General features: G+C 52.2%; 1 protein-coding gene across 2 annotated transcripts; it reads right to left on the bottom strand.

The window, feature by feature from the left end:
- Nucleotides 1–25035, bottom strand: CATSPERG (cation channel sperm associated auxiliary subunit gamma). 2 transcript variants are annotated; one of them, XM_072752543.1, is made up of 29 exons: nucleotides 24936–25035; nucleotides 23462–23746; nucleotides 23321–23374; nucleotides 17489–17633; nucleotides 17175–17301; nucleotides 16945–17017; nucleotides 15667–15822; nucleotides 12304–12475; nucleotides 10976–11113; nucleotides 9940–9999; nucleotides 9619–9738; nucleotides 8938–8988; nucleotides 8703–8832; nucleotides 8115–8226; nucleotides 7003–7161; nucleotides 6804–6916; nucleotides 5784–5997; nucleotides 5409–5471; nucleotides 5136–5331; nucleotides 4911–5032; nucleotides 4694–4774; nucleotides 4546–4602; nucleotides 3145–3301; nucleotides 2882–2945; nucleotides 2644–2739; nucleotides 2262–2351; nucleotides 974–1066; nucleotides 785–884; nucleotides 1–701 (listed from the first exon to the last, which is right to left on the bottom strand). In XM_072752543.1, exons 1-29 carry the CDS (start codon nucleotides 24993–24995, stop codon nucleotides 420–422), a joined length of 3570 nt encoding a protein of 1189 aa, XP_072608644.1. In that variant the 5' UTR covers nucleotides 24996–25035; the 3' UTR covers nucleotides 1–419. The 2 variants fall into 2 exon arrangements, with proteins under 2 accessions (XP_072608644.1, XP_072608651.1); XM_072752550.1 differs by lacking the exons at nucleotides 15667–15822; nucleotides 16945–17017; nucleotides 17175–17301; nucleotides 17489–17633.
- Nucleotides 25036–25392: the final 357 nt, after the last annotated feature.

Here is a 25392-nt window from a genome sequence, read left to right as displayed (position 1 = left end):
TGGAAATTCAAAATATTTAATGACTGGTACTAAACCTGGGCACTGAACAATCAGAATGTACTGTAGGCCACAGCAGCAGGCCTGGGTCATAGAAGTCCTTACTGGGCTGTAGGGAGGTTGGGGCAGCCCAGGGTGGGGCAGAGTTGGCAGGTACACAGAGAAGCTGCTATTTACCAACTGGCACAGAAGGATTTTGATTTTAATGACCCATATGGCTGTGTGGTACAAACTAACTGAACATGAGCCCTTATAGGGGCCCATAGCTGGTCCTGAAATGAGGATTTAAGTGTAAAGGAGAAGTGAAAATTGAAGCAAAACCAAAAAAAAAAAAAAATGCCTGGGACGGAGGATAGTTGCATTTCCAAGATGGTGCAGGAAGTAAGGGGAGAGCACTGGTTGGGGGTGGGCAGGCAAGAGGCTCAGGTAATAGAACGCTTCTTCGAGGTTTCCATAGGGGCCTCCTCTTTCTCCTCCACCACTTTGGAACTGACGCTGGAGCTGACCCTGGAGCTGACCTTGGATTTGGTCTCAGATGTCCCACTAAAGATTCTAGAAGGGGAAGTGTAGGTGTAGTAGGACTCCGATGTGATGATATTGTTTATCTTCCAGCGGAGCGTGTTGCAGGCCTTCACCACAACAGGCAGCAGGAGGCAGAAGACGATATAGAGGATCACCAGGCCAATAAACACGCTGGATGACACCTGGAGACACCATACAACAGGCATGGGTGGGCAGCCTGAGAGCCCCATTCCCCTAACAGGGAAGCTCCTGGGTATCCACTCACCATGAGGATCAAGAGTGCCCGCTTGGCACTGAGTGGGAGCCCATGGATATGCAGCAGGAAGGTGAGCTGGTAGTCACAGTATGTGCTCTTGTCCACACCTCTGGGGGTTGAGATGGGGTTCAGTATTGGGGAGGAGTCAGGCATCCCATAGGAACCCCCAACTCTATCTGGGTGCCATGCCTGGCTCACCTGTTGCTCACCAACACCTTGAAGAAGAATTCAGGGGCGAAGATGGTATGGGGAATGGTGTCATGGCATGGGGAGTTCCTCAGACACAGCCACCTGGGGACCCAAGTTCAGACAATGTGCTACACATCATGCCTAGCATGTGCCAATCTCTGATCTCCCCCTCCAGCCCACAAACTGGGTGAGCACCAACTAGATGCAATCTCATCCCTTCTTCCCTGATTCACTCCTTCATTCATTCATCCAATAAGGCTGACTCCATGTCTACCCATGTGACAGGCTGTTTACTCATTCATGTCCTCCTGCCTTACCATCTCCATCTGTCAATTCCTCCATTACGATGCATTCATCTAGATTATGGAGTATATGTCTATCATTTGCCAATTCCTCTTTCATTCCTTGCTGCCTTCATTTCTTCATCCCACAAATATACCTTGAGTACCTACTAGGTACAAAGTCACATCTCCATTCATTTATGCTTTCCTTTATTCATTTATTCAATAAATACAAGTTGAATACTGATTAGGTGCAAGTTGGTTGCCCCATTCATTCATTCACCTCCTTCATTTGCTCATGATACTGTTATCTTCCTTTCACTGAATCAAAAATAGTTATTGAGCCCCTTCATACTAATTTGTTCCTCCAGGGCAGCCCCGGTGGCGCAGCGGTTTGGCGCCGCCTGCAGCCTGGGGTGTGATCCTGGAGACTCAGGATCGAGATCGAGTCCCACATTGGGTTCCCTGCAGGGAGCCTGCTTCTCCCTCTGCCTGTGTCTCTGCCTCTCTCCCTCTGTGTCTATGAATAAATAAGTGAAATCTTTAAAAAAAATTTTTAAATAAAAAATAATAATAATTTGTTCCTCCATTGTTTTATTCATTATGACCTCCACTCAAATGTCAATAAATGCCTACCATGAGTAAGTGAATGAATTCATTCATTGTCTCATTCACAAATACTGTGTTTAGGCTATCAGGACCTGGATGTATAAGCATACAGACCCCACGAGAGTAACAGCCCAGAGGGCAGGTTGGGATTGGGGAGGCACAAGTATAGAGAGGCGAGGGTGAGAACAGGAGAAGCACAGGAGGACATGGGAACGAATGTCCCCTCGGACAAAGGGACATCTGAATTAAGGCCTGAAGAAAGACTAAGAGTCAGCCACTTGAGGAACACTAAGGTGGTCAGTCTGGCTTGAGGATCAAGAGGTCTCCCTGAGGAGAAGGGATGACAGCCCAGGCAGACTGTGGACAGGTGGGGGATAAGGGGACCAGCAGGCAGGCCATGCACTCACTCGATGCCCAAACTCTGGTGGGTCATGATGTTGAAGGCTGGGTCCTTGGTGGTCGTTGTGTTCTTGGTGGTCCAGATGAGGCTCTGAGTCCTGCACAGGACCGAGTAACCTCAGGGCAGGGTGGGGGTGGGGGTGGTGTGGGGGTGGTCCTTGGCAGGTAGGAGGCAGGTGTAGAGAGGCCTACAGTATGAACAGTTGGGGGTAAGGAGCAGAGGGAGGGGTGGGGCCTCAGCCTGGGTAGGGCAAGCATCTGTGCTATCCTAGGAGGCTGAGATACCAGGTGAGTGGTGCTTGTGGGTGAGCATGTGGTCCGTGGCTGGGAAGCAAGAGGGGTCTGCAGGGAAGAGAGGGCAGATTGTGGGCAGGGTCCCACAGGAATTACTTGTCCAATGGGCTGTTGAAGCGGTAAATCTCCTCCTCGCTGTATTCCCTGATGGTGTCCATCGTGGGCCCGCCGCCTATCACCTTGAGCACGTAGCTGCCAGGTGCAGAGGGGCACATGGACTGGCTTCAGGATCCAGAGTCCTGCCTCACCTCTACCGCTCCGTACTCTATCCCCCTACCCACTCCCTCCCTGCCAACCAAACTCCCGTCAGGCATTGATTTGGCTATGTCTTTACCTGCCCTGAAAACTGCCCGAATCTCCTGTCACCAGATCTTGGATCAAGAAGAAAGGGTAGAAGACTGTGGGGTTGGAGGGAGTCAGGAGGAGAAGAAATTAGCCTCAGAATTAGGAGGATGGAGAGGGGAGGAAGGAGAGTTGAGAAGACCAAAGGGAAGAGCAGAGGATGAGTGAGGAACTGAGTGAGCAGTGAGGGAAGGCGGGCCCAGTGGTGGGGACAGAGGACAGTGAACAAATGAGGTGAGGGCACTGGACACGCACTGTCACGGAAGAGGAAGCAGGGCATCTCGGGGTCAACATTCACGCAGTCGAAGTAGTGCTTGTTCTGCAGGCGGTTGTACTCTAGCGTGTAGGTGATGTCAAATGCCAGGCGCTTGCCTAGGGGGCAGCCGATGAGCACTGGCACCATGAAGTTGCCCTAAGTGGGAGGAGAAACTTTACACTGGATGGCAGGGCCGGGGAGACACCCTTCCTCCCACACACACCACCTCTTCCTGCCAGGCTCACCCTCACCATTGCCATATGATCATTATTATCATTAAAACAATACTCTAATAACTGCATTTATGCATGTGTCAAAGCACTGGGTGATGTTCTAAGCGCTTCAGACTCAAATTTAATCCTCAAAAAAGCGAGCCTTGTATGGTAGAGACTCTTCATATCTCCATGACAGAGATGGCAAAAATCAGGCACAGGGAAGTCCAGCCATTTATTAATTATCCGAAGCCACATCTGAAGTGGTAGAGCTGCAGTGGGAGCTGGGAGTTTGGTTCCAGCTGCCTCCAGAAAAAGACACACAAAATCACTAACACCTACACCCACGGAGAGGCCAACTCAGAGGTGGACTGCACAGGGCTCAGATTGGGCCCGTCAAATAATAGATCTGGGAGGAGCCTGGGATATAGGAGGGAAGTCGAGCCCAGGATGGGGGTTAGGAACCAGGGAATTCCTATGACCTTGTTTTCAGGATGAACAGCTTCAGGCCCCTTTCAGGGGTAGGGCCCAAAGGCTTCATCCAATTGTCAAAGGGATGTGGGCATCCACAGACCATGGCCTGGGCTTGACTGTGACTGTGGAGAGGTGCTGATGGCCAGAGATTAAGCACTCCCCCTGCTAGGCCTGGGCCCAAGATTTTACACCTATCAGCCACTCACTCACTGGGCAGTCCAATGGACACCCCAGATTCAGTCTATCCACAACCCATCTTGGTTAATGGCACCTCATCTCTCCATGTTCAGGATAAAAGCCTCGCCCGGGAAACCTCTCTTTTGCTCACACCCACAGCCAGTCCATCTCGACATCCTGTTGTCTCTGGACTTTGAAACAGAGCCATTCTCTCCATAACCCCCTGAACTCTTTTGACATGGCCCGCTTCGTGCCAATTAGGAACAAAAAGTCCTATGTCACAGATGCTTTACTTTCCCCTGCAGAAATATATTAGAAGGGACATAAAAGCATGGGTGCAATGTACACAACCATAAAGGCAAACATGAATGGACGAAAGGAGTGGGTGGGTGGGTGGGTGGGTGAATGAAAAGGAAGAAATTATGAATGCACTAGTGGGATTTCCGGGGCGAGTAATCAGAATCAGCAGTGTTGAGATTCGACCTAATCCCCTCCCTCCCAACACAGGGCCCATCCCAGTACCCCAAGGTCCAATACTTGCATGCGGGGTCCCTGGTGTGTGTTCTGGAAGCAGCGGCCCACCGTGCCTACCACCTGCGGGAAGGAGCATGTGAGGATGGTCGCCCCCCACCCCACCCCCTTTCCCCCTCCCCCCGCGGGCCTCCCCTCCAGGCTTGGACCGAACCTTCACCAACATGGAGGTCTTCAAGAGGTGATGTCCACTAATGCCCTGATCGAAGCAAGACCTTTTATCACTGAGCGTAACCTGGGATGGGGGATAGAAATGAAAGCGTCAAGAGACCTGCCGGGGGACCCGGGGGAGGGGTGGGGGCCCCTTCTAACGGTCCCGACCCAGGTAGCTCCGCCTCCCACCTCGGCACCCCCTCTCCGCTTTATCTCACCCAGAAAAGCACCGAGTTGCGATTAGTGAGCACCTCCTCCTTCACCTCCGCCTCCAGGCAGCCCGGGTCGGCCAGCACCACTCCCAGATCCACTTTGCTGCCCAGGTCCACAGCGGCGAGCACTACAAGGGCAGGAGGGGTCAGGGCCTCGGCCGGGGACGCTCCCCCGCTCCCCAGACCCCGCCCCCGGGCCCCTCGGGCTCCAGGCCGGCCTCGCCCACAGACCGCGCTCCTGGAAGTTGATCGAGTGGCCCCGGACGGTCAAGAAGACGGAGAAGCTGTAGCTGGTGCCCTTGTCCAGGAAGATGCGCTCGGGCAGCTCGTGCTTGGCCTTGAGGTCGTAGATCTTCTCGTAGCTGGCCATGTCAATGTACACGTTGCTCGCGCTCTGCAAGTTGCTGGCCAGATAGAAGTAGTAATCCTGGGGGACGGATGCGGCAGCGTCGGACCCCGGCGGGGACGCCGCCGCTCTCCCGACCCCCAACCCTCTCCACGCACCTGGTTCAGTTTCTTGTTCTTCCACCAGCGCCAGGTGGAGTCGTGCACCGGGTCCGCGTAAGGCTGGGGGACGCCGGCAGGGTGAGTGGGGTGCGGAGGCAGCCCCGCCGGTGGCCTGCCCAGCCCCTAACCCTAACCCCAAGCCAAAGCCAACAGACCCTGGCCCGCCCCCAAGCCCTACGTCCCGCTCAACAGCCACCCTCCCAAAGCCGCGTCTCCCAAGCCCTGCTCGCCGCGCCCCAGCCCCCCTCGCCGCGACTCTCCCAGGCGAGCTCCGCCGCGCTGCAGCCTCTACCGGTGCCGTCGAGGCCCGCGGGCCTTGCCTGCTGGGCCTCCTCAGTCCCGTCTCCCATCAGACCCGCCCCGGGCGCCCACCTTGAGGTACTCGGAGTGCAGACAAAGCAGATGGTAGATGAGGCCCTGGTAGACGGCGAGCGAGTTCTCGTCGTGGAAGCCCGAGGGCTCCAGCACGCGCGGCGGGCGCGCCCGGTAGCGCTCCTGGCGGGTGTAGACCTGCGGGTTGGGCAGGTCCCGCAGGCGTATCACCGTGAAGGGGCAGAAGTTGGTGAACGCGAGCGTCAGTTGGTTCCTGGGGGGAAGGGGGGCTCTGACTCTAACGCCCCAGGCGCACCCCCACCCCCACCCCCAGGCCTTCCTCCCAACCTCTGCGCTGCTGCCTAGTCCAGTCTAATCCAGCCCTGACCTGTGGCCTCAGCCTCAGCCCCTGGTGCCCCTGGACAATTCCCCTGGAGTCCCTGGGTCCGTCAGACTAGAGCTGGGGACCCCACCCTAGGCCTTGCCCCCCACCAACCTTTTCCACCTCCGCTTTCTCCGGCCTGCCTCCTCTCCTCTCCCGCCTGCCTCCTCTCCCAGGCCCTTCTGCAGGTCACCAGAAGGAGCGTTACTGCAGTAAAGTCAGGCCCTGCGTCCCTCCCTCAGCACATCAGGGCTCCCCAGGAGGCAAGATGAGGCCCGGCTTCCTCCCTGCGATCACCAGGCTCGTCTGTGCACGCTGACGCGAGCAGCGCGCTCTGCGGCTCTACTTTTCTCGCAGTCTTGAACACCCATCTGCTTTCCTCCCCAAGACCTGGGCACCTGTGGCTCGCCCACCCCCACCCCCTCACCCCCTCCCGGAACCCCTTCTCCATCTTACCACCTGGCTAATTCTTCTTCCCCCTTCAGCTCACAGCTCATGCATCTCTTCCTCTCTGAAGTTCTCCCGGAGGCACCCACCTCCCCCAGTGTCCACCAGGCGCCTCCCTTGAGCCTCCATGGGCTTCCATCACAGCCCTGAGGTGGTCACTGGGGATGCCTTCATCTCCCTCTCGGAGTAGGGGCTTTCGTCCTTGCAGCCCCAGAAACCCCGGCTACTTGTGTGGCCCAGCATCTTCTCACCCCTGCTGATGCAAGAGGTAGTGATCGCTGAGCTGGTGGTACATCAGGAGCTCCTCCACCGGCATAAGCCTCTTGACAAGCCGGCCCTTCTGGTTGTTCATAAGGTACACCAGCTGCGGTGGGAAGGCAGGGCCAGGTCAGGCAGCCACCCTGTGGTTCCCCGGTGTCTCCCGTGACCCCCCCCCCCCAAGCCCTGCACCTGGTATAGTTTGCTGTCTTCGTAGAAGAGGGTGACCATGGTTTCATTGGAGGTGTACAGAGAGGACTGGTGCATCATCTGTAGGTTGATGTACATCCCCCAGCCTTTGGATGGGAAGAGCTTGTACATCCGGTAGCTGCCCTCCATGAGGTACCAGATCTGCAGGTGTCACAGCGGGTGTGTGTGTGTGTGACCCCACGTCTCCCTCTGTGTGGAGCGATGGTCCGGTACCTTGGAGGTGAGGCTCGAGGTGGGTGGTCCCCATCCGGGACCAGGTGAGCTCACATACCTACTTCCCAGAGCCCGCCCGCCTCTGCTTCCAGCCCCCACTCGCCATGATAAACATCTTTAGGGTTTCAGTCAGCTTGAGTGGCTATTACTTGAACTGAAGCGTCCCTAATACATACACCCCTCCAGGCCAGGATTCCCAGGAGCACACCCTATTTTCTCCTCACTCTTTGCACCCACCAGGATCTCACCATCCCCTTGGTCTCAGTTTCCCATCTCTGCACTGATGCCCACCCCACAACACATTTGACTCAAGACCTCATCCCCTTCTGAGACTCAGCCGGGAAGAGCCTTTCCAGCCTTCAGGATGTCCCTCCTCCATGCAGCCTCCTCTATGAAGCCCTCCCTGATACACACACACCCCCAGACTGAACAGGAAGTTCAACTGCATGCCCTTTCTGAACTTCTATAGGTACTATCTCCCCCCCCCCCCCCCCGCCACCCTGCAGCCCTGACTACTCTGAACTATCACTTTCTGGGAAAGACTCGGTCTTCCCAGTTGGACTGTGGCCCTGTGAGGGTGAGGTCCAGAGCTGACTCAGTCACCAGTGTATCCCCAGCATGGGGTCAGCTATACAGTAAGTGCTCAATGTTTATGAAGTGAACCACAGGACGGAATGAAAGAGGGCCCCCTGTGGAAATCAGATCAGGACTCTCACTCTGCCAAAAGACTGGGGACAAATAAACTTCTGAGTTCCAGGGTGCTCTGCTATAAATGGAGCTTCTGTTGCCCTCCTCTGGGATCCCTGAGGATGTTTCCTCCCCTGAACCCTTTTACCCTGACAGGGGGAGAAGGGAGACGGGAGAGAAGCAGGGCAGCCTACCTCTTCAGTCTCTGTGACAATAGCCATGTCCCCATGGAATGAGTTGACCACGTACTTAATGGACTCCTCCTTGGGGAAATCCGCCAGGTAGATGAAATTTTCATAGTTGTAGCTGCACAGGCAGAAATGGGAGCTAGGGACCCAGGCAAAGTCCCCGCAGGATATCCGCTTCCCCCAACCCCGGGCCTAACATATCCCAAGACCCCTAACATGACCCATTTACTCAGTTCTCTGCTAGCCTTGTGAGAACACACAGGAAAGCCTGGGTGACCTGCCCACCTGTAGACAGGAGCATGTGGCCAACCTAGCACTTTGCCAACAGCCCCTGGAGCCGGCTAAGCTCCCGAGGAGTGCAGAGTGTCCTAACCTTTCCCGCTGACGATGCCCTTCGCCTAAGTTGGGTCCTTACATCGGGTTTCATTGAAATGTCAGCATCCCCATCCCAGCCCTGACCACCCCAGCCCGCTTTTCCCCCATCACAGTTCTGATAACTTCTGGACTTGCGCATGCTCTCAAAACCTGAGGACTCCAGAAAGGGCCCCCACCCTGATGGGACCAGAAACAGAACATATAGGCCCAGCCCCACACCTCTGCAGGAGGAAGTTGCCCCAGATGAGCAGCAGGTTTTTATACGGGTTGTAGAACATGCCCTTGGGTACCATTGGGAAGTTGGTATAAGACTCTGTTCCTAGGATCATCAGAAACTCCAGGCCACGAGCTAGTTGGGAAAGAGGCAAAGTGGACAAAGAAGTGAGGGAAGGGTCACCTGGGCCCCTCTTGGCCCTCATCCACCTTTGAGACCGCCCCTGCTTTCCCTACCTACCATCAGGGATGAATTCCGGGATGGTGTAGAGGATGACCAGGTTATCACGGACTACAGGCGGGGAGAACACAGCAAAATCTTCTGAGGCTCTGAGCTTTCAAAATCTGAAACTGGGTAAGTCACCAGCTTCCCAAACCCTCCAAAAAACCCTCCAGTGGTTTCTGATTTGGGCCTATTAGCCCTTAGAGTTTCTTTATGGGAATATGTTAGAGCACACGACTTCCTCCTCTGACTTCTTGGCTAGTGAGTACAGTGCACGGTCTATACAACTGTACATGGCAGCCCTATTCTCTGTTCAGACAAAAATAAAATAAATAAAATAAAATAAAATAAAATAAAATAAAATAAAATAAAATAAAATAAAATAAAATAAAATTAAATTAAATTAAATTAAATTAAATTAAATAATAAACCTCCTTATTGTGAGCCACAAGGCCCTTCCAGATTGGCTTCTGCTCACCTCTTCAATCTCCCTCCCACCATATTTTCCCTCTGTTCCAGTCATATTTGTTTCTCCTGTTTCTTCGTCCCACCAAGCCCATTCTCCACCACTACCCCTTTACCCAAGAGTGATGTGAGGAACATTTCCCTCCCACTGTCTGCTGAGCACAGACCCCACAGACAGGCACAAAGTTCACAATACTGCCCCTTCCCACTCAGCCCCCACAGCATCCCAATTACCCAGGTCGTAGCTGACCACCTGGAAATAGTTCCTGGTGGGGGGGGCTTTGATCTCCACCAGCATCAGTAGATTGTAGTCATCAGCAATGAATACGGCCCAGGTTATGGAGCAGTTGACAACTGGACAGGAAGGAGGAGGTCCAGAACAGCACTGGACCCACCTTCCCCATGGTCTCTTGTAACTGTCACACCTATCCCTGTGACTTTCCACCCCTCCCCAGACACTACTGTTCCTTCCCATGACCTCTCTCACCCTTCCCTGCTCTCCCACACCTTTGATCCCCCACCTGCCCACCATAGATCCCTCTGGGAGCTAGGTACCTTTTATCCCTTCGCACACAGACCGCTGCTTGGGCAGCAACTGGAAGGACACATGGCCATCTGCGAAGCAGAGCAGGTCCGTGCTCAGACCCTTCCCAGCCCATCTGGTATCCACTAGGTCTCCGATTGACCAGGGTGTAGTACCTCCTGCCCCCTTAGTGGTGGGACTTCAGGGGGTGGGTCTCATCTCTGACCTGCCAGTCACTCACACCTGGCCCACCATTGTGGGCCTGTTGCTGGTCACAGTAACTGGCTCAGGTCTGGGCACTGATTCAGAATGGGCCAAAGTACACCCTGGGTTCATGCTAGAGCTAATGGAAGAGGCTGCTTTCATTCTTTGGGGATGACTCAGACTGGTGGGAGATGTGAGCCCCAAGGTCCTGGGACCATCTTCAACCCCTAGAGGAGTCTCTACCTGAAAATGAAGCCAAATCTCAGGGCTCATGATAATAAGCCCTTTTACAGCACCCACCATGCCCCTAGCACTGTTCTAGGACCTTTATACATGCCGACTTAATCTTTATATCAACCCAGTGAGGCAGGTACTAGTATCGTCATTAGCCCCATTTTGCAAATGAGGAAAACGAGACCAAAAAGAGAGGTTAAGTCACCTGTCCAAAGCCCAGGTGACTTGGGTTAGGTGTGTTCAAGCGATCTCTCTCTGCTATAATCACAATGCACTACCTTGCCAAGAGATAGAGTCCTGTTGATATACCCGTAGGCCCCTGGATCCAGCCATGCCTGAAGTTAGAGTCTGGTCTTCTTATTTATATAAGCCCTTTATACAAATATACCTAAATTATTTTTTAATTGGGCTTCTGCGCTTTGAAACCAAACACATCATGAAATATATATATAACACACTCAAGTCCTACTCCTATAAATGCATAAACCCATCCCCACTCACAAGGACAACCTCCAGCTTGGGACCCCACTTGAAGGTACCTGGTGATGGATGAGGGCCAGAAGTTGGAATTCTGGGAGGTGTGAGGGTATGGAGTGGTCTCTTGGGCTGCCAAAGGCCTCCCACCCTTACCTGTGATGGTCCCAAAGTGAACATAGCCTTCCCGCTTGCCAGTAGTGAGGGCCATGATGTACTCTGAGCCATTGCTATGGAAATGTACAGGGCACAGCCTCTTGATGCACTCGTTGGCCAGGACACGAACCCAGCTCCCTGTGGGGGCCAGGATGGAACCTAAGACCCAGACCTGGGACCTGACCCCCATCCATAGTTCCATGACCTTAATGGCTATTCAGTGTGATGTCTGAGGGGCCACTGGCATAGGGCCCAACTGCCTTTGAGGAAAATCTCCTTCACTCTTACTCTGTCCATGAGGTACAGATTGCATTCCCCCAGCCAGAGCAATGGGTTTCAACTGAGCATAAGACCAAGCTGGACCAATCAGAGACAGTCCCAGCTTGCAACTACTAATGAAGAGATGCTCTTACCTGGGGCCCCCTTGGGAGGATAAAAGTCTGCAATAGCTAGGTGAAGAGGGGAATCACCATGGCTATCCCAAGGAGGGGCCTGTCTAAGCTCCAATGAGCCCCTAGATCCAACTGAACCTGAAATAAAATGCTCCTGGGTTTTTCACCTATCTAAGCCAATAAACACCCTTTTCTTTGACTTAAGTCCATTTTGTTGTTGTTGCTTGTTTTTTTTTTTAAGTCCATTTTGATTTGGTTCCTCCTATTGTCAAATGTCCCAAGCAAGAAAGGGATAAAAACGAAGCTGTCAGGAACAGGCCTTAATAAAATATAGGTTATAATACGTGTTTCTATGACCCTATAAAATGACATCTCTCATTTAGATGTGGGGGTGAGACTCAGGAGGGTTTGGGTGGCATTTAAAAGATAAGGCTGAATCAAAAGTCTCTTCTTCCTCTCCGACCAGTCTCCTTTGTGCCTTTTCATCTCCAACTGCTCATCCCACTTTCTCTCGGTCTGCCTTTCTCTCTGACTCTCCATGCCACTCTCCCAACCCCCTAAATTTCTCTTTTGCTATGCACGTGTCTTAGCAGGTCTTTCTCTGTCTGACACTGTGTATGTGTGCGAGCACATACATGCACACATGCGTGCACGCGTGCCTTTCTCTTTCTGCTCCCTCCCTTCCCTCTCACACTCCCCTCTCCCCTCTGCTGGTTCATAGGTCCAGAGGAAAGCCTCACCCCCACATACAGAGGGTAGGAGAAGGCCATGAAGGGTGGGCGGTGATGATTAAGGACCTTGGAAAGTCCTTCTGACACCTCCCTCCCCACTCATGGAAATTCCAGGGCTTCGGTGGATGGGTTCACTGGGGTGCCCTCTGTGGGGCTCCCACAGGCAGGACCCACCCCTCCCCCCGAGATGCCAGGGACCCCTCACCACTGCCGTGGTTGCTCTCGTGGAGGGTAATATAGGTGCCTGTAAAATAGTAGACAAGCTGGTTCTGCCGAATGAAGAGAGTGCTCTCCGTAGCAATGGCATCATAGATGGTGGCAGTAAAACTGGCCTGAGGGCAGTAGAAGGAGCCGACCCAGCAACTGTCAATGTTCAACTGCAGGGAGGCAGAGTCCACAGTGAGCAGGTTCACTTTGGCTTCAGCCCCCACATCCCACCTTGTGGGGAGGCACCTGCTCTGACAACTGCTTGGACACAGGCAGCCACCCCCAGGGCACCCTCCCCTCTCACTGTGAAGCAGTATCGTGTGGCCACACTTCCCCAATATGGGCCAGGGAAGCAGATGACCCAAGCCAGAGCCAGTGTGCTCCTGAGAGCTTGGCAATGCACAGCATACTCAACAGTGCAGAGCAATCTTGATTCCCCAGGCCACAGACAGGTCCCAAAGATCTCATGCTTGGCCCAAGGCACATTTTTAAAAAAATATTTTATTTGTTTGTTTGAGAGAGAGAGAGAGACAGCAGAGAGCACAAGCAGGGAAGGGGGGCAGAAGAGGAGCAGAGGGAGAGAGAGAAGCAGACTCCCCACTAAGCAGGGATCCTGATGCAGGGCTTGATCCCAGGACCCCAGGATCATGACCTGAGCTGAAGGCAGAGGCTTAGTGGACTGAGCCACCCCGGCACACCCCAAGGTACATTTTTAACAACCCTATTTGACCTTGAACACAACTGGCTATCAGGCTGACCCCATCTGATCTCACTAACTAATCACTAACACTGGTGATATCATAGACTAAAGGTGGGAGAGCACCATTAATGAAGGATTCTTGCCTAAAAATATCTACATTTAATCAAGCTTCTTGAGTTCAGTACCAGTTTATAGGCAATAACTCTATGGGGTACTATGCACCAAATTGTGTCCCCACTCCCAATATATATGTTGAATCCCTAACCCTGCCCTTAAGGAGATAATTAAGGTCCACTGAAGTCATAAGGATGGGCCCCTAATCCTACTGGACTGGTGTCCTCATGAGAAGAGGAAGAGACACCAAAGGATCTCTTTCTCCACCTGTAGGCACAGAGAAAAGGCTGTGTGAGCACACGGTGAGAAGGCACTTGTAAGCCGAAGAGAGGCCTCCCCAGAAATCAACCCTCCTGACACCTAGTTCTTGGACTTCCAGCCTGCAGGACTGTAAGACTATAATTTTTTTTTCATCCATATTGTCTGTGGTATTTTACTATGGCAGCCTGAGCAGACTATTACCATAGGGTCAAAGGAACAAGTTAATTCCATGAAGAAGCAAGCAGCAAAATTCTAGAAGACAAAAGGCCTGGTTTCTCCATTTGACTGAAGAAAGCTGATAGAAGAAGGGAAGAAGGTGGAGTCAGGAGCAGACTTACAGGTGAAGCGAGTGAGGTTTTTTTTTAAGAAAAATTTTTTAAAAGATTTTGTTTATTCACGAGAGATACACAGAGAGAGAGAGGCAGAGACAGAGTCAGAGGGAGAAGCAGGCTCCACTCAGGGAGCCGGATGTGGGACTCGATCCCAGGACTCCAGGATCACCCCCTGGGCCAAACAAAGGCAGAGGTTCAACCACTGAGCCACCCAGGCGTCCCGAGAGTGAGTATTAAGAGACTTTACCAAACGCAATGTTAATCCTGATTCAAACCAACTTGAAAAGGCACGTTTAGAAGACACACAATGGCCAACAGACACATGAAAAGATGCTCAACATCACTCATCATCAGGGAAATGCAAATCAAAACCTCCTAGGAGCTATCACATCATACCAATCGGAGTCACTAAAATCAACAACACAAGAAACAAGTGTTGAGGAGAATGTGGAGGAAAAAAGTACCCTCAGGGGCACCTGACTGGCTCAGTCAGTAGAGCATGTGACGCTTGATCTCAGGGTTGTGAGTTCAAACCCCACACTGGGTGTAGATATTGCTTACAAATAAAATTTTAAAAAAGAAAAGGAACCCTCTTGCTGTGTTGGTGGGAATGCACACTGGTGTGGCCAGTTATGGAAAACAGTATGGAGGGTCCTCAAAAAATTAAAAGTGGAATTACCATATGATCCAGTAATTTCACTCCTGGGTATTTCCCCCAAAGAACATGAAAACACTAATTCGAAAAGATATAGGCAACCCTATGTTTACTGTAGCATTATTTACAATAGCCAAGATACGGAAGCAACCCGAGTGTCCGCCAACTGATGAATGGATAAGGAAGATGTGGTGTGCACACCCAATGGACTATGACTCAGCCATAAAAAATGAGATCTTGCCATTTGTGACAACATGGATGGACCTAGAGGGTGTTATGCTAAACGAAATAAGTCAGACAGAAAAAGACAAACACCATATGATCTTCCTGATATGTGGACTCTTAAAAAAAAAAAAAACAAATGAGGAAACAAACAAAAGCAGAATCAGACCCATAAATACAGAGAACAAACTGATGGTGGTCAGAGGGGAAGATGGGAGGATACACAAAATGGGTGAAGGGGAGTGGGCGATACAGGCTTCTGGTTAGGAAATGAGTAAGTCGTGGGGCTAAAAGGCACAGCACAGGGAACATAGTGAGGGGTACTGTAACAGTGATGTGTGGACAGGCGGTAGCTACACTTGGGGGGAGCACAGCGCTACGTATAAACTTCTCCAATCACGATGTCGTACCCCTGATACTAATGTAACATTGTGTGTTGACTCTATTCAAATAAAAAATACATTTTTGGGACATCTGGGTGGGTCAGTTGTCTGCCTTTGGCTCAGGTTGTGATCCGGGGGGGCCCTGGGATCAAGTCCTGCATTGGGCTTCCTGCAGGGAGCCTGCTTCTCCCTCTGCCTACGTCTCTGCCTCTGTGTCTTTCATGAATAAATAAAATCTTTAAAAATGTATTTTTAAGACATTTTTAAACAACTGGGGTAAACTGGCCCTGTTAGATGGTATGAAAGGCTTCTAGCTAATTTTGCTGGGTGTATCATAGTGCCATTGTGCTTTTGTTTTTGTCAAGTACTCATTCTGTGTCCAGCTGATGTGAACTTATATACCACACTCACAATGATTCTAGCAGGTGAATATAAAGATTATTCACACTTTACAGATGGGGAATCTGAGGCCCAGGTAGGTGAAATGACTTGGCCCAAGGTCACATAGCCAGGTGGTGGCCAAACCCGGATCTGAAGCCAGAGCGTCTCCCCATCCTGCTACCTGTCCCTCGAGGGAGCTGCTATGTCTTTAGGGACTCTTTCCATGGCCCCAGGACCCAGCATATTTTAGGGGTCATATTTTTGCAGTACCCTACAAGAGGTGCCAGCACACTGCCTGCTGGGTCCCGCTCACCTCCACGAGAAAGAAGTCCCTGAAGCTGGTGTCGGTAAGCAGGATAAACTTCTCATCGGAAATGCCGCCCAGGATGAGCACAGGTGCCTGGTCCACAGTGTGCCACAGGGGCCTCGATGGCACATTCACGAAGTACCGGGGTATCAGATTGAAGATCTGCCGGGGGGCCGGGGATGGGGGGGGTGGCCAGAGGGCTGCTCACCACTCCCCCCACCCTCCCATGGTTCCATCTCATTTAGGGTAAAAACCAAAGTCCTCGCCTCTGACCTGGGAGGCTACATATAATTTGTCCCTGTCACCTCTCTGACCCCATGTGCCATCACCCGCCCCCCCCAGCTCACTCTCTCCCAGCCATGTGGGCCTCCTCACTGCTTCCCAGACTCACCGGGCACATTCCCACCTGTGAGGCTTGGCACTGGCTGTTCCCCGTGTATGAAATGCTCTTCCCCAAGTACCCAACGTGCTTCCCTCCTCTCCGACTCCAGGACGCGACTCAAATGGCCACCTTCTCAGGCCTTTCCTGACCCTTCCATCGACTATGCAATCCTTTCCCTGCCCAGGCCAGAGCCCCTTCACTCTGCACTCTCTGCGGAGCACTTGCCACCTTTTCACCTACTCTGGAATCCCCTTGACATCGTGTATACTGTGTGCTGTCTGTCTGTTAGCTCTGTCCGTGTGTCCCTGGTATGTCCTCCACACCGTGGGCTCAGTCAGTGCCCGTTGAATGAATGAATGCACTGCACCCACTGAATGAATGACTGGATGTGCAAGAGTCAGTTAGACGCAGTTTCAAGTCCCTTTCCCTATGTACATGCTGGGAGACTGTGGGCAAATGGCTCCGTCCCTTTAGGGCCTCAGTGTTCTCCTCCCGCAAATGGGTTTGTGAGAGTACCTTCCCTCACGGGGTCCCTGTAAAGCCTGAACGTGACCACATATTTAGGGGAGCACCTCACCTGGGGCCTGGCCCAAAGCAAGCCCTCTGTAAGGTCTGCCACTTGTTTGGGAAATAACCCTGGCCCACGTTCTTTCACCCACGTTTTCTTTTTTTTTTTTTACTTTTTAAAAGATTTTATTTTTTTATTCATGAGAGACACAAAGAGAGAGGCAGAGACACAGGCAGAGAGAAGTAGGCTCCACATAGGGAGCCCGATGCGGGACTCGATCCCAGGACTCCAGGACCACGCCTTGGGCCAAAGGCAGGCGCTAAACTGCTGAGCCATCCAGGGATCCCCTCACCCTCATTTTCTACCTTGTTTCTCTCCTGTCTGGGCCCCTCACCTCATTTCCCACGGTGAACTGCAGTGTGTCGTCCTGCTGTCTCTGCAAGAAGCCGTTGATGTTTACCTGAAACCTGGCAGAAGGTGTGGGCAAGCACAGGTGAGGGTGACCGCTTCCACACCCCCCACCGGCTTCCCTCCCTTGGGTCTCCTCCTGGCTTCTCTGGGGATCTGGAGATTAGGAAGGCCCTCCCGGAGTCCACCACCCATCCCAGGCTTGGGAAAAGGCACCTTTTATCGTGAATGAAGGGCCCCAGGCCATTGCTGCTGACATCCACACGCATGACCACGCTGCCGTTCTTGATGGGCATGGGTGTGTACCAGCTCATGACACACACCTCCTCTGCGATGCACTCGTCTGCCGTAGGCAGCGGGCACTCAGGCTGCCGGGGTCTCCCAGTAGTGCCCCCCAGGCCACAGTCTCCCTGGGATCTCCCTGCAACCCCCCACGTCCCTCCCCCAGGCCGTAGACCCCACTGGGGCCCCCTGCACGCTCCCCACACCCTCGCCAGGCCGTGGCCCCTCCACGTGTGCCCCAGGCCCACCTTTGCTGCGGAAGGGGGCCGCCTCCATCTGGATCTGCAGCTGCTCTATCTTCCAGCGATGGAAGTTGACTGGGGACTGGAAGGTCACCAGCACCACGGGCTTCAGCCCTGTCAGGTGGCCCTTGCGGACCTGGGCCTCGGAGGACTGAAGGCAAGATGACCCCCCCAAGGGGTGTGTACGTAAGAGAGACACCGGTTCCCCTACCCTGAGCCTCCCTTTGGCAGCCCAGCCTCTTGGACACCTTGCGAGAAAACAGTGGTCTGGCCTGGGGGCTGGGGGCTGGGGCGGGGACAGGCCAGGCTGAGAGACAGGCAGGGGATGGGGGGAGGGGGCGGTGAGAGGGGTCGCAGAAGGAGATGAGGCTGGAGCCCTCTTCCACACCACAGGCAGTCTCCTTTTCTTTTTTTTTTAATATATATTTTTTAAATTTTTTATTTATTTATGATAGTCACACACACACAGAGAGAGAGAGAGGCAGAGACATAGGCAGAGGCAGAAGCAGGCTCCATGCACCGGGAGCCCGACGTGGGATTCGATCCCAGGTCTCCAGGATTGCGCCCTGGGCCAAAGGCAGGCGCTAAACCGCTGCGCCACCCAGGGATCCCAGGCAGTCTCCTTTTTCAAAAACATGTGTCTCCCTAAGAGGAATTCAGATGCCATCCACTAATATATACTTTTTAAAAATCCTATATCATATTTAACGTACTAATACCTTGCTAAATTTGAAGTTACTTGTTGGGCAACCTTAACACAAACCATAAAGTAAGCATAAATGGTCCCTGGGAAGCCAAAATCACCATTTTGGGCAATTTGTCTTCAGGCAGGACTTGGATGTAGGGAAGGCACCAGGAAACGGGGTGAGCCAAAGTGGGAAAGTGGCACTCAGAGCTGCTAGTGGCCTCATACCTCACTTCATGGCTCCCAGGTCCATGAAGGGGTAGCAGAGAGTCCAGAAATCTGACTCTCTGCTACCCCTGTCAGTCCCAGGATTTGGAGCTGGAGCCTGTGGACGAGGGTGGGAGGGGGCAGTTATACACAGAAAGGAACAGGGAAGGTGCAAGAGAAGACAGCTGACAGGGGGCAGGGGTGGGTAGCGGGGGATTGCCAGCCTCCCAGAAATGCCAGGGCCCAGGCTGGGTGGAGACAGGCATGCAGGCTTACAGTGGAGATGAAAGGAGGGAAGGATGGGCAGCCCCGGTGGCGCAGCGGTTTAGCACCACCTGCAGCCCAGGGCGTGATCCTGGAGACCCTGGATGGAGTCCCATGTCAGGCTCTTTGTATGATGCCTGCTTCTCCCTCTGCCTGTGTCTCTGCCTCTCTCTGTCTCTCTGTGTCTATCATGAATAAATAAATAAAATCTTTAAAAAAAAAAAAGAAAAAGAAAGGAGGGAAGGAGAAGGGTGGGCCAGCTGTATGGAACAGCATAAGCAAAGGCTCAGAGGCATCCTCAAGAGAAGGCAGCACTCAAGCCACTGTGGGTGGGGGATAGGCTGTGAGACCAGGGACGGAGATTTAAGGCGTCTGACCAGGGGCACCTGTGTGACTCGGGTGGAGTGTCTGCCTTCAGCTTGAGTCATGATCTTGGTCATGTGCTTGGGCTCCACACAGGGTTCCCAACAGCGGGGAGTCTGCTTCTCCCTTCCCTGACTGGCTCATGCTCTTTCCCTCTCAAATTAATAAATAAAATATTTTAAAAGATTTTATTTATTTATTGGTGAGAGACAGAGAGAGGCAGAGACACAGGCAGAGAGAGAAGCAGGTTCCATGCAGGGAGCCCAATGAGGGACTGAATCCCAGAACTCGGGGATCACACCCTAAGCTGAAGGCAGACGCTCAACCGCTGAACCACCCCGGTGTCCCAATAAATAAAACCTTAAAAAATAATAATGAGTCAGATCATTTGCATAGGCCTTTATCACCTCAGCCATGGCAACTACACCAATTTTAATTTCACCCTACCTCTGGATCTTTCTTTTTTTTTTTTAAAAGTAGGCTCCACATCCAATATGGAGCCCAACACAGGGTTTGAACTCATGAACCTGAGATCAAGACTTGAGCTGAGATCAAAAGTTGGATGTTTAACTGACTGGACCACCCAGGAGCCCTGTGGATTTTTCAACCACAGAGCAGTGGGCACCAGTGAGGTAGGGCTCTCCCATAGGGGCGACAGTGGCCCTGGTCCTGTCCACCCCCAACTCCTGCCTAGACCACGTGACTGCCTCCTCACAGTCTCCCTGCCCCCACCCTGCCCCCTACACAGCAGGTGGGAGCCTGGGAACACCTGGGTCAGAATCTCCTGGTGGCTCCATCCAGTCAGGGCAGAGACTGAGTCCTCACCCTGGTTCCTGAGCCCTCCTCACCTCCCTGCCCCATCTCCTCCCACTGTGCCCTCACTTATGCCTCCTCACACACTGTAGCTTCTGTCCTACTCCAGGACCATCGCACTAGCCTCAGCTTTGGCCTAGGGTGCCTTCCCCATCTCCTCAGTTCCCTTTTATCACTCAGGTCTCTGCTCAACCCTCTTCTGAGACCTCCCCCAAACATGCCGTAACACCTTCCTTTCTAATATATCACATTTTGTTTTCTTCTTTGCACTAATCATTCTTCAGAAATGATTTTATGTATTTACTTGATAGCTGATAGCTTCCCTGTTGGTCTGAATCCATAAGAAAAACCTAGCCATGCTGTTAATCATTAAATCCCCCATATTGAAAAAAAAAAATCCCCCATATTGTAAGCAAATAATCAAAAAGAATCTAACTCACTGTAGGTGTTGAATGTCCAGATAAAGGTATTATTATCATACTTTTGCAGATAAGGAGAGAAGGTTCTTGGAGCAAAACTCTCTGCCCAGGGTGACACTCAACACTTATTGCTAGCATTCTTGAGCTCTTTCTATGAACCAGTCACTGTGCTAAGTGCTTCACACATGTTTAATCATTTTGTGAAGTGGGTATGATGATTATTGAATCCTCGTTAAGGCTGAGGAAATTTTAATGCAGAAAAGTTAAGTTATTTGCCAGAGATCATAATTACTATGTAGCAGAGCTGGGATTTGAACCCAGGCAGCCTAGCTCCAGAGCCCAAAGTATCAACTATCATGCTCTGGTACACTTCCTCCAAGTAAATGTCAGTCAGTGGCAGATTCAAACTTAGGTCTGTTGCTTCCAGAACTTCAGTTTTAGACCACAACATCCTACTGTCCTTAAAAGGCTTACTTGAGCCCGAACAACTCTGGAAAAGAACAACAAAGTTGGAGGACTCAAACTTCCTGATTCAAAAACTTACTACAAACCCACAGGAATCAAGACTACGTGATACTGACATATGGGCAGACATATATAGAGCAATGGAATAGAATTATACCTAGAAATAAACCTTTACAATATGGTCAATTGATTTCTGACAAGGGTGCCAAGAGAATTCATTTATACACATGGCAGTGGGATACCTGGATATTCACATGCAAAAGTTGGACCCCTACCTCACACCATACACAAAAATTAACTCAAAATGGATCAAAGACCTAAACTTACAGCTAAAATTTAAAAACTCTTAGAAGAAAACATGGAAGTAAATCTTCATGGCCTAAACAATACCAAAAGCATAAGCAACAAAAGAAAAAAAATAATAAATTAGACTCTATTAAGATTAAAAACTTTGGTGCTATTTTACGGGCTGTGAATTACACCTCAATAAACATAAAACCTTTGTGCTTTAAGGACACCATCAAGAAAGTAAAAAGACAGGATCCCTGGGTGGCGCAGCGGTTTAGCGCCTGCCTTTGGCCCAGGGCGTGATTCTGGAGACCCGGGATTGAATCACACGTCGGGCTCCCAGTGCATGGAGCCTGCTTCTCCCTCTGCCTATGTCTCTACCACTCTCTCTCTCTCTCTCTGTGACTATCATAAATAAATAAAAGTTAAAAAAATTAAAAAAAAAAAGAAAGTAAAAAGACGGGACACCTGAGTGGCTCAACAGTTGGGCATCTGCCTTCAGCTCAGGGCATGATCCCAGAGACCTGGGATAGAGTCTCGCATTGGACTCCCTGCATGGAGTCTGCTTCTCCCTCTGCCTGTGTCTCTGTCTCTCTCTCTGTCTCTCATGAATAAATAAATAAAATCTTTAAAAAAAGTGAAAAGACAAGCCTGCGACATAGAATGTGACAAAATATTTACAAATCATACATCTGACAAGGAACCAGTGTCCAGAATATATAGAGAAATTTTTACAATGCAACAGTACAAAGACAACCCAATTTGGCAAAGGATTTTTTTTTAAGATTTTATTTATTTATTCATGAGAGAGAGAGACAGAGACAGAGACAGAGACACAGGCAGAGGGATAAGCAGGCTTCATGCAGGGAGCCCGATGTGGGACTTGATCCCAGGATTCCAGGATCATGCCCTGGGCCGAAGGCAGGCGTTAAACCGCTGAGCCACCCAGGGATCCCAAAGGATTTGAATAAATATTTTTCCAAAGAAGATAAGTGACCAGTAAGCATACGAAAACATGTTTAATGTCAGGAGTCTTGAGGGAAATGTAACTCAAAACCACAATAGATACTACCTTACACCCACATCTTTTGGCTGTAACCGAAAGATGAACAAGTGTTGGTGAAGATGTAGAGAAACTGGAACCTTCACACATTGCTAATGGGAATAGAAAATGGTGCAGCTGCTTTGGAAAATAATCAGGCAGTTCCTCGGAGGTGAAACAGTTAACGTTTGAGCCAGCAATTCCATTTGTAAGTATTGACCTAAGAGAGCTGAAAACTTATGTCCACACAAAAACTTGTACACATATGTTTATAACAGCATTGTTCATAATAGCCAAAAAGTGGTAATAACTCAAATGTCCATCAATTAATGGATAAACAAAATGTAGCACCTCCTTACACATAAATATTATTCATCCATAAAAGAGAAACGCTGATACACGTACAGCATAGGCAAGCCTTGAAAACATACCACGTGAAAGAAGCCAGACACAAAAGGCTACCTATTGGACAACTCCATTTATATGAACCGTCCAGAAGGAGTAAATTCATAGGAACAGAAAGTAAGTTAGTGGTCTCTAGAGGCTGAAGGAAGAGGGTACTGGGTTTCTTTTTAGGATGATCAACGTGTTGTATAATTAGAGAGTGGTAATTGTTGCACAACTTCATTAATTTACTAAAAACTATTAAATTGTACACTTTAAATAGTGAATTTTATGATATGAGTTACAGCTCATTTTTTAAAAAAAGATTTATTTGTTTTAGAGAGAAAGAGGGAGAGAGTGGAAGGTGAGAGGGGTAGAGAGTGAGGAAGAGAGCCCCAAGCCGACTGTGGACTGGGAGTGGAGCACAGGTGGGACTAGATCTCAGGACCCCAAGATCATGTCATAAGCCAAAAACCAAGAGTCAGACATTCAACCTTCTCTGCCACCCAGGCACCCCATCTCAATTTTTTTAATGGCAAAAAACACAAAAAGTCCATCTTACTTGAGCACCTACTATGTGCCTGGTGGGATACTGGGAATCTTCTTGAATCTGTAGGGTCCCCAGGGTCTGGTAGTACCACCACTATTAAAATGTTAGAGATTGGGGCACCTGGGTGGCTCAGTCGGTTAGGTGGCTGCCTTGGGCTCTGGACATGATCCTGGGGTCCTGGGATAGAACCTGCCTCAGGTTCCCTGCTCAGCGGGGAGTCTGCTTCTCCCCCTCTGCTCCTCCCCCTGCTCATTCTCTCTCTCTCAAATAGATAAATCAATCTTTTTTTTTTAAATGTTAGAGACTGGGGAAACTGAGGGCCATGCAGAATGAGCCCACCCCCGCTGCACTCACTCACCTCTCCATTGCAGGAGTAGTTGATCTTCAGGTAGTATGGGAAGCTCAGGTATTTCTGCAAGAAGAGGTTGGGCAAATGTCCAGAGCCGAGTGGGGTGCAGCTCTATGACCTGTCCCGGTCACCTGATACCAGTACCCTCACCTCATCCTGGTCGGTGGGTGCATCCACCAGCGGTCTGAACACATTGTCCACTGTCTCCAGGGGCTCTTGATTGAAGAAGCGGTCGCTCATGCCGTTCTTGCCTACCGTCTCAAACTTGTTCAGGACAACCTGCCAGGTGCACTCCTCGATATCCTCGATCGCCCACAGCCTCCACGGTACCAATAGCACCGCCAGTAGTGCCCACAGCGCCGGCAGGACTCGGGAGTTTCGGCCACGCAAGGCCATCAGGGTACATCGCGGGGCAGCGCAAAACGTGGCTCGAACCTGGAGAACGCGGCGGTCAACACCCGCGAGCCAGACTGCGCGGGAGAGCAGCCTTCCGAGATCCTACCAAGTTCCTGCCCTTCGCCCAGCCCTGGCTCCTGGCTCCACCTCTGCTCAGACTTCTGGCTCCGCCCCTGCACTTGCTCCGGTCCCCGCCCCCGCTCTTGCTCCTGGCCCCGCCCCTGCACTTGCTCCGGGCCCCGCCCCCGCTCTTACTCCTGGACCCGCCCCTGCACTTGCTCCTGGACCCGCCCCTGCTCTTGCTCCTGGACCCGCCCCTGCTCTTGCTCCTGGACCCGCCCCCGCTCTTGCTCCTGGACCCGCCCCTGCACTTGCTCCTGGACCCGCCCCCACTCTTGCTCCTGGACCCGCCCCTGCTCTTGCTCCTGGCTCCGCTCCTGCTCCAGATTTCGCCCTTGACCAAGATGCTGCATCTGCTCCTATTCGGGACCCCACTTCTACTAATATTCCAGGTCCCTCCTCTACTGCTGCTCCTGGACATGCCCCTGCGCCTACTTTCGCCCCGCCTCCTCGCCTCACCCCTTAACCTTGCCCTACACCTGTTCTTTGCTCCGCCTCTGCTCTGCATCCGGCTCCTACTCTCGGCCCAGCCTCGGTTTCTGTTTCTTGCTTTGGCCATGCCCCATCTATTTTCCCCAATCCTGCTACTTTCTCTGGTCGTGCACTTGCACTTGCACGTGCACCTGGTTCCGCCTCCTCCCTTTGCCCCGCCCTCCCACTTCTCTTCGCATCTCCCCTTTCTCCTGGCCCGGGCGCTGCCCTGGTACCGGGTCCCGTATCTAGCCTTTCCCTTTTCTGGGTCCTGGACCGGGCCCCTCTCCATGCCCCGCCCCCTTCCCTGGCCCCGCCCCTGTTTCTCTGCGGGAGCTGGCTCTGCCTTCGGCTTCCCCTCCTTGCCCCGCCCCTGCTCCTGGACCCGTCCTTGTTCTTCGATCCGACCCTTAAAGACCCGTCCTTTCGCCGGGTCCTTGGAGAGCTGTTCTCGAACCTGCCCCTCACCCCGCCCCTTCGTAGAACCACGTCCCTTCCCCTCAGAGGCCCCCTCATTGCCTCGGGACCTCTCCTCGCCACTGGCCTTCCCCTCGCTCCGCGCCTTCTCCCCGCCCTGCACCTTTTCCTCGTTCCACGCGGGCGCTACCTTGTCGGTCAGCGCCTGCTCGGTCCTCACCTTCCCCCCGAACCGCGACACTTTCTGACCCCCTTCTCCCTTGTCGCGACCCCTTTCCATGCCCCGGGCCGACAGCTAGCGGCTCTGCGCCCCGCCTCCTGGAGCCCCGCCCCTGCTCATCTCCTCGCGTCTTCGCCTCCCCGGCCGTCGCCCCGCCCTTTCTCCGCCCCTCCCCTCCTCTGCTGGGTCCCTCGACTCCTCCCCCCTTTCTCTGGCCTCTCCCCTTTTCGCCTCCTCCCCTCCCTCCCCTTCTCTCTGCCCTCCCCGCCCCCCGCATCCCTTCCTGGGGTGACCCCAGGCACCTCCCCCTTCTCCCCCGCCCCGCGGTACCAGTCGCTTAGCTGAAACCGGTCAACCGTCACTCGGCCGCTCCGGTCCCGCCCCTCTTGCCCGGTTTCAAAATGGCCGCCCACGCTTCCACCACCGACTTCCGCTTTTCCCGGCACCTCTCGCGCCG

Source organism: Vulpes vulpes, chromosome 1 (genome assembly GCF_048418805.1).
Source record: "Vulpes vulpes isolate BD-2025 chromosome 1, VulVul3, whole genome shotgun sequence".
NCBI classification, from domain to species: Eukaryota; Metazoa; Chordata; class Mammalia; order Carnivora; family Canidae; genus Vulpes; species Vulpes vulpes.
The sequence above is the reverse complement of the archived record's forward strand: the minus strand, read 5'-3'. Positions and strand labels throughout refer to the sequence as shown.

Coding starts and splice junctions, on each gene's coding strand:
- CATSPERG (XM_072752543.1), bottom strand. CDS start 24,995: ATGGAAAGGGGTCGCGACAAGGGAGAAGGGGGTCAGAAAGTGTCGCGG. Junction 12,476..15,666: donor GGGACTTCTTTCTCGTGGAG/GTGAGCGGGACC, acceptor GCCTCCCTGCAG/TTGAACATTGACAGTTGCTG. Junction 9,739..9,939: donor TGTGTGCGAAGGGATAAAAG/GTACCTAGCTCC, acceptor CTTCCTGTCCAG/TTGTCAACTGCTCCATAACC.